Source organism: Cyprinodon tularosa, unplaced genomic scaffold (genome assembly GCF_016077235.1).
Source record: "Cyprinodon tularosa strain WSP-4 unplaced genomic scaffold, ASM1607723v1 ctg701, whole genome shotgun sequence".
In the NCBI taxonomy this organism is placed as follows: Eukaryota; Metazoa; Chordata; class Actinopteri; order Cyprinodontiformes; family Cyprinodontidae; genus Cyprinodon; species Cyprinodon tularosa.
The window spans coordinates 314,074-322,891 of NW_024039454.1; the positions used below are offsets into that span (position 1 = coordinate 314,074).

The 8,818-nt window shown below is 41.1% G+C and overlaps 1 protein-coding gene across 1 annotated transcript in view; it reads right to left on the minus strand.

Annotated features, from left to right (window-relative positions):
* fbxw4 (F-box and WD repeat domain containing 4) overlaps nt 1-8,602 on the minus strand; it is a 70,069-nt gene extending 61,467 nt beyond the window's left edge. The window contains exons 1-5 of the mRNA XM_038268533.1: nt 8,374-8,602; nt 6,749-6,844; nt 6,451-6,633; nt 5,643-5,775; nt 5,338-5,423 (exon numbers count right to left, since the gene is read on the minus strand). Coding sequence (XP_038124461.1) covers nt 5,338-5,423; nt 5,643-5,775; nt 6,451-6,633; nt 6,749-6,844; nt 8,374-8,558 — 683 coding nt within the window. The 5' untranslated portion in view covers nt 8,559-8,602. The remainder of the gene's footprint in view (nt 1-5,337; nt 5,424-5,642; nt 5,776-6,450; nt 6,634-6,748; nt 6,845-8,373) is intronic.
* Between the last annotated feature and the right edge of the window lie 216 nt (nt 8,603-8,818).

Genomic DNA, 8,818 nt, shown 5'->3' on the forward strand with positions numbered 1-8,818 from the left:
ATCCAGTAGAACTTTTTATTGCCTTCCTGGAATGGTTGATAATAGTTGAATAAACTTTTGGCTCTCAAAATGGTATCAGTGCCCTGTTTGTTGGTACTCGCCAATACCGATACTACCATTTTAGTGCTGGATCGGGGCCCCGCCTAGTAACAGAACCACTACGTTATTTTCTTTTTCTTATATGAAGTACATTAAAGTGTACAGATAACAAACTGTTTTGTAAGACAGTTATTATGTCATTGGTAATATTATTTCAAATCTCCACCTGTTAAAAATGATGTTGGGTATTAAAATGATGGTTCTTTTGGTGTGGAGAAAATGTCTTAATAAAAAGGGGCGTGTGCATCCCTGCGTGTCGGCACTGACAGATCTGCGCAGTGGGAGTTTTTGTTTGGTTGTATGTTAGAAACAAGTTAACCATAAAAGAAGAAAGTTTAAATGGCAATCAAAGTTTGTCCCTGCGCCACAAAACAGGCATCAAGAGAACTGATCGGAGTTAGCACCCAGAGTACACCGCCCGGTGCAAAAAGACACCGCCCAGGGGAAAGTAGTACGCTCCCGGTGAGATCTGGACCTTCCTTTAAAGGAATAGTACACCCAAAACATGATTAGCCTTCATTTTCTACTCACCCCCATGCTGAACAACACTCTGGAGTACTTTTTTGATATCTCAAATGCATCTGGAGATCTGGGAGGCTTCTTGCTGTCTGCTGACATTCAAATAATGGAGGTCTATTGTGCCCGAGACAGAAAGGTCCATAAAAGTCCACAAAAAACGTGTCAATATTCCTCCATACTGCTCGTCCAATGTATTCCAAGTGTCCTGAGTGGGTAGCATCCAGAATTTACTCGAAACGAAGTCATTTAGAATGTTTTTAGAGCATAAACAGTAGTGTATAGGATTTCCTGAAAGCGCGCGCCTGCGCGTTCACAACGCTACGGAAACCGCGGCAGACCAAACCAGATGAAAGTGCACATTCAGCATCTGCTCTGCCGATAATGCAAGCGTAGAAGAAGAAATGTGCTGTTTACCTGTGCAAAGAAAGAAACAACGAAAGAAAAATGTCTGAGGACTTCAGTGTTGAGGAAGAGCATGAGTTCTTTGCCGAGCTGAATGCGCACTTTCATCTGGTTTGGTCTGCCGCGGTTTCCGTAGCGTCGTGAACTCGCATGTGCGCGCTTTCAGGAAATCCTATATACTACTGTTTATGCTCTAAAAACATTCTAAATGACTTCGTTTCGAGTAAATTCTGGATGCTACCCACTCAGGACACTTGGAATACATTGGACGAGCAGTATGGAGGAATATTGACACGTTTTTTGTGGACTTTTATGGACCTTTCTGTCTCGGGCACCACAGACCTCCATTATTTGAATGTCAGCATACAGCAAGAAGCCTCCCAGATCTCCAGATGCATTTGAGATATCAAAAAAGTACTCCAGAGTGTTGTTCAGCATGGGGGTGAGTAGAAAATGAAGGCTAATCATGTTTTGGGTGTACTATTCCTTTAATTTTACTTTTGGTGGTAATCTTTTTTTGGGGGGGTTGTCATTTGGATTTTTCATTTTGGAACGGACTTTGGACTTAAACACTTCCAGGACTTTGCTTTGAGTTTGGAGGCTATGGAACTCCTTTTTGGACATTATTATTAAAAATAAAAAGATCAGGCAGTTTTTGACTTTCATTTATTAGGGTCTTTTTTTTTGCAGATATAAATTGAGAGTTTGAGTTTACTTATAAATTGGTTATCAAGGATTTTTGGTTATTGATCTATTTATTCTGAATTATTATTGAATGAAACTTGATTCTTGGTAGTATTGTCATTTTTTTTTTTATAAATCTTTGTTGCTAAAAATCAACATAAACTTACTAAGTGGTTGGATATTTTTTCTTTCGTATCCAATTTATAATGTAGAATATTTTACTTGTTTTTCTGTGACAGAATCCCCATTGAGTATTTGTGAGTTCTGCTTTTAATCAAGCTGAATTTTACAGCCTGATATTGGTATCGGTGCAACACTAATAAATTACAAATGTTTTTAATTAAGAGTAATCTTCATTTGAATGTGCTTTACTGGAGGCATCCATGTTTGTCAAAGAACACTACTGCCACCTACTGGTTTGTGACGTCACGGTGCGGTATCGGTTGTTGATCAAGTCCCAGTGCTGTATCTGGTGTTTGTCACAACGCGCTATGATCCAAGTCATCTTGAAAACATTCTTCTTCCAAATGTTGGCTACATATTACGTGTTTTTTCTCTGGCCAGAAGTTCGATGGCAAATCCTCCCTCTTCACGTTGGCGATCCAACAACGAACCCGGAATCGGAAAGGTGAAATAACTTTTTCTTCACTTTTACCCGATGTATTCCAACATCCAGCTGCCATGCATGTGGGCATTGTCAGTTTCACTATAGCTCTGGTGAATTTTAAATGGTGAAGTCCTCTGGAAATCTTCAATAATTGTTGTTGAAGATTTTGTTATTATTTTGTTTAACTGATTAATTCATTAAATGACAGTGAACATATTAATTTTAGGTATATTAATGCATTGATTATTCCTTGCTGACCTGACTTCTCTTTTAAATGTAATATGACCAAAATCAGTGCCTCTGGGATTTGAAAAATGCGTTGTTTTAATTAATTACCCCTCCCCAACACAGACAAACCTGTACTATTCATCTCCAGATGCGTCTGTCGTCCATCATCTTTCCATCTCTCTTTCCATGAACAATTGCTTCTAAGTAACGAGAAATGTGGTTTAGTGTGGTATTTAGTGATAAACTGGGTTCGGAGAACAGCAGTGGTGGTGCTAGACTTTTAAACAGGGGTGGCAAAGGTATTATTTGGGGAGGTCAATATATATAGGGTTCAGTTAGGCTACAAACAATAATTTTTTAACGCAAAATTTATAATAATTAAATAAAAAATGTTTGTCCAAAATGTATACAATTATGTACTGTACAATTAGGTATGCAGCAGAAATAGAAATAAACAAGTACTCAATGCGCTCCTTGGACTAATCAAATCCAGTAGAAAACAAAAACTTGAGGTACATTTGGACGTGTCAAAACAAGGCAGGACAAGCAGCGGTGCACATTTAAATGTGTACCAGAAGAAGAAGAAGAATAGAACAACAAAACAAAAAACATACAACCCTTTAAAGCTGACTATAGTTGACCACTGCCCAGTGATATGACATCACCAAGTTCACAAAAACAATCAGAACAGCTAAATTCTGCCGTTCTGGCGAGATAAAGTAAAATGTTTAACAAAGTCCTCCATATTTAGGGAATATGCCCTCCTTGACTCAACACTGCATCTATCATCTGCCATTGTTGTCCTAAGGTGGGTTTTCATTCATTTAAGGGCAGAGAAACTTCTTTCACAGGGAGCAGTTCTAACTGGAATCACAAGGCAAGTTTTACTCAGCCTGAAAAGTTCATGAAAAACCTCTTTGTAAGGTTCTAAAAACACAACAAACTCAAGTAGAGAAGCTGGTCTCTCTCCACTTTTCTCCCTTCTTAACAGAAGCCGTCTGGTTTGATGAAGCTCATGCTTTCAAGTCTGACTCAAATGTTTTCCCCAAAGCAAGCAGATGCTCCTCTTTTAGGAATTATGGCCCCCAATTCCTACACAAGGAATAAGCTGCATTACACAGCCCATTATGAATATATCTACCTCTTTTCTGTGATTGTTGTTGAACATTTTGCTAACAACAGGTCCTTTACGTGTCTTCATGTCAGTGTGACGGTATTTTTCCATTTCATTAGACTAATGACTAAGAACTAACGACCCATTCATCGGTTTCCATTGCATGTTTCCAAGCGATACAAGGCGTTGTCTATATAAGACTCAAACTCACTGCGGATCCAGACATTTGAATTGAGAAAGCTTCCTGGAGAGGTGGCGAAACGTCTTCAAATCTTGAAAACCAAGTCCAGTGGATATTTTTTGAATTTTTACGGAATTAGACTAATAATTGAAGTAATAATACTCATAGATAATATCAGCACAAGCACTGCGGTCCAACTTCTCCCTTACTCCCCGTTAAAAAAGCCCTTTGTTTAATTTAGTACCAATAATAATATATACCAGGAAAGTAAAAATGCTTTTCATTGATCCTGTGTGCTGCTGCTGCATTGTTTTGTAGCCGTTTGGAGCACGAATGAACGGCATGTTAGCTTAACCAATGAAAAGTGTAGCCCACATACGTGAGGATGCATTCAAGTCTGCTGGGAAATTTGACTGTTTCTTCGCAAATGTTCGTAAAATTCAAACAGTGTTAATATTTTGAGCGGGATGGCGACAGGGGTAGCAATTGCCAGCCCAACTACCCCGCTGGCTCCGTTACTGGAGAACAGGTGATTGAATGAACAGTCTGGAGCAGTCTGGAGAATGGGGATGCTCCAAATTCTGTCTTTGGGTATAAACTCTTTTAGTATGGCATGCTGATTCAGATTATGTGCATAAGGACAAAACGCTTTCAAAGCTTTCAGTCAGGGGTCCCTCTCGGCTGCCATGGCCATGCTGCTGTCATACACGGCTTTATGGTGTTCTTCCATAGATGATAAAGGTTTTACCCTGTGAGGTTGAAATAGTAGCAAAGCACAATACCATCTTCTTTTTTATACCTAACATGACTCCATGCAGTGACGTACGGCTCCTCTTTGGTACCAAACTTTCAGCTGTGTCAGCTTCTGTTTGGTCTGAGGCCAGCGTTCAACAGGCTCAGCGCAAATGAGCATCCATTTCTCTCCCTCCGTGCTCTTTGCTCCAGAGTCGCTTGACCAGTCAAATCCCCGCCTTTGTGGTTAGATAATCCCCTTATATCATATCGCCATGTTATTGCAAAGGCAATTAATCATTAGGTCCTAGTTAATAGAACTACAGTAATGAGTAAAGTATTTAGACCTTCAGTAATTAAAAAATTAATAAAACTGGAATGTAAATGGAAAAGCACTACTTAATAACACAAGCAATGTCTGATAGGTTTACAAACTCAAACAAATTGAGGGAAAAACAGTCTCAAAATGGTAGAAATCTGGTAACATATTCAGGTTTACGGTGTAGATGATACGATTTGAAGCTAACTTCAAAAGGAAAGGCTAATATTTTTACCTGGTCATTAACACATCAATTTTAAGCAGAGATGCCCAGACTTCCTAATCCATCTTGGGATCAAAACGTACAAATGCAAACAGACGAATCCTGTGGCTGCATAGACGTGGTAGTAAGGGGTTAATAAGTGCCGCTCAACGGGGCATAAATCAGCCGGTACTGGGTGATTCCCAGTGGCTAATCTGAGCCCAGTAAATGATCAGAAATCAGTTCTTACCTTTGTGTCGGACTAATAGCAACAGACCAGACCCTGTCAATCATGGAAATTGTTGCTAAGGGGGAGCTGGAGGTCAAAGTCCACATCTAAAGAAACAAAGTCACCAGACACAACATTTTAATCTATGTTGAGATAAAATACAGTGGTGATAAAAAGAAGGAAGAACAGGACTGTTGGTCTGAAGCTTAAAATGAAAATTTTAACCAAACTCGATCTTTTCCAGTAAAACAATGAAGCTGATCAAAACTCTTAACTTATCAGATGAAGAGTAACTCTGTCGAATATAACTTTGTAGATGTTCTTACTCGAGCCGTTCGGTCTCTGGATCCACTGATGATGAGTCCATCTTTAGTGTCCAGGCAGTTCACCTCCTGGCTGTGACCAATTAACTGCAGAGACATTCGATTCCTCCTGTTGTGGACCACGATCGTCCCATCACTGAAAAAACCAGACAAACCACGGTTCAGGCCTCTAGCTGATTATCTTAAGGGTTTCTAACACACTCTGATGTTATACCAGGAGATCCATCATCCAAACAAACAGTTACTAAGAGGGAACTTTTATGGAAAACCATGAGTGTCCTCCTTATCAGACTGATGAACAACAACAGAGGCTACCAGTTTACCATTTACCACATATTGACCCCCCCAGTTTACCATTTTAGCCACTCTGTTTCCACAACTCCCAGAAGGTTCCATAATGGGACCAAGCCCGTTTAGCTTCTATGTTAATGATTTTCCCAAAGTTTGCAAAACTGTAACAAGCAACTATATGCAGATGATACTGCATTGCATATCAAAAAACAAAAAGAGCATTTCAGTTATGATTCAAATTGGTCTGTCAGACTTTAATCATTTAAGACCTTCTCACATGACAGAAACAGCAAAGGCTTCTGTGTGCTGAGTAATTTTGGTCCCCTCCCTGATCTGACCAGTGATCCATGCCATGTAACGGTTGGCTGTTGAATGGCAACAGATTTCCTATAGCAGATATCTCACAAAGATAACAGGCTGCATTTATTAAAAAGTCATGTAATATTTTGTAGCTCGTATAAACTTTTAATTCGCCAAACTCAGGGCAAAAGGTTGCAGAGCTCTAAGGTGTCAGAGTTACCTTCCTCCACTGATCAGGTGAGAATCTGTGAGGACAAAACGACAAACGTCACCCTGGTGGCCCCTAAACACCTCCTGGGGATTCGTCTGGAGCCTCCTGGACGGGTGCAGAGGGTAAGCTCCAACCTTAGCTGCCTGAGACAAGTATAGCATGTCCTTATCGAGCTGTAACCATGGTAACAGCCTGAAAACAGCAAGGAGAAAGGGGGACATTAGAGAATGAGCAGAACATGGCTGTGTTCCTGTCAGCATCCAGCTAATCGGGAAGAGGTGTCGAATGAGATTGAGTCAAAGCTTACTTTGTTTTCCATTTTAGAAGAATCCACCTCTTGCAGACTCCGTTGTACCAGTTCTGGGCCGTCTTCACCCTCTGCTTCAGCGGGATTCCAGGATATCTGCAATGAGAGAACCAGCTCCACATTATCCAGTCAGTCTATTCATCCATCCATGATGTCCTTTTATTAATCGACCAAAGGTCCCTTTCAGTTTCAAGCAGCGGGTGAAATAAAAATCATCTGCTGATTTTCAGATCATTAAATATGACATCAGGAATCCAGAACAGATCCCTCATTGGTGGAATTAAACCCAAATAAACCCTGCCTTCTCAGGATGGAAGTATGCACCGCTGATGGTGATGATGAGGGATCAACTCTTCATGCCTCTTTCCCACCAGCAAGGTCCTGACCCATTTAGGCCCATCTAGACCCTACTAGGCAGATGCCTCGGGCCCCAAGTTCCTTGGGGCCCCATAAAACTCCTTTTACATGTATGGTTAATGCAGCTATTCCTTATTTGTGCACATTATGTTTTTGATAAAAATCCTTTCGCTAAAATACCATCAGAACGCTTATAATGTTCAGTGTGTCTCAGCCCCCTTTCAGTGTCCACCATATTGGATCAGTCCATTTGCTGCTCATGTTCAGAAAGGTCCAAACAGACAGCAGCAAACCATTTGAAAACAAATGATGTGAAGAGCAGTGTTTCCAACTTAGCGCTTTGGTCGTTATATTTAGCAACTTTTCAGACCCCTCTAGCACTTTGATTTTAAAAAATCGCCTAGGACCAAATCTAGCAATTTTTTTCTGCTACTGGAGACTTTGGAGACAACATTTAAAAGCAGTGAACTCTGCTCTCCAGAGCCAGTAGATTGGTAACCCCGCCTCCTGCTCTCCTCTATCTTGTCTGCTGTCATGATTCATGCAGCTATTATTTCATCCAAATGAAAAATGGAGAACAGAGAAGCAGATCATGGCTTGTCTACAGTGAAAAGAAGGACTGGGTTATTTACTTTGGCCTTTTGGGAAACACAGGAAGGAGCAATCAGCTAAGTGAGCTTAGTGCTTGGAAAAAATCTTTAATTCCTTTAGAGACAGCATGAAAAGTCAGCTGAGTACAAAACATAGAGAGGAAAACAAGAAGAAAAGGGACAAGAAGAGAGGGACACAACCTAGAACAAATAATGGATGTCTATTCTATTAACATTTCTCTATCTGTATAATGTGTCTGTTTTATGTGTTTTCTTCTCAGTTCAGAGGGCCACCTGCCTGTCTTTGCCTAGGGCCCCAGATTTTCTAAATGTGCCCCTGCAGACAGCTGGGGGAACAGGAGCCTGTATCTCCAATTGATGAAGATGCGTCTGCTCTGATAATGAGAAGATGGGATGTGGAAGTGGTGCTGATGCAGAGAGGACACTGGAAGTCTGGGGATTAAATAGCCTTTCTAAGCTGTTTAGAGGTAAAATGATAAAGTCACCGCGGGTTCTAACTGCATGAATGATCTCTCTGGTGTAAAACTATCATCCCGTATGTCTGATGATGTGTGCCTGCAGTCTGAACTCAGGGAGGGAACCGCTGACCGGCCCATCTGCTTAAAGCTGAAAGGAGGGGGGAACTGAAATCAGCTGATTCCTCATCTGGTTCCTTACATGTCTGTCCCGTTCCAGGTTATCCCGCTGTTTAAACAGCCTTTAGCTGCCTTCCTCCACACAGCGTCCCGGTTTACAAAAACATTCAGACTTTTACAAACTTGACTCAGGCGGCTGAGGGATCTGTGATCCAGATGAGACAGGATGTGGAAGAGCACATCGTCAGGGAGCTGGGTGAACATCATGGCTGCCGGGACATGTTCCACAGAGAAACAGGAAGAGGTTTCCGGGACTGCGCGGTGACGTCATGGCGCAGGGGGGCGGGTCAGGTAGGATTTTTATTTTATTTTTTTATTATAGCCATCATATACAACAGACAATGTTACGGGAGAGGATTAGGCCCACTGGAAAAAAAGAAGAAAAAAGTTAACTTATTTTAAATCAGGTGGCCTCCTCCCTCCACTGGAAAAAGAAAGCCGTCGTTGCTATGGCAACGCAGTGACGC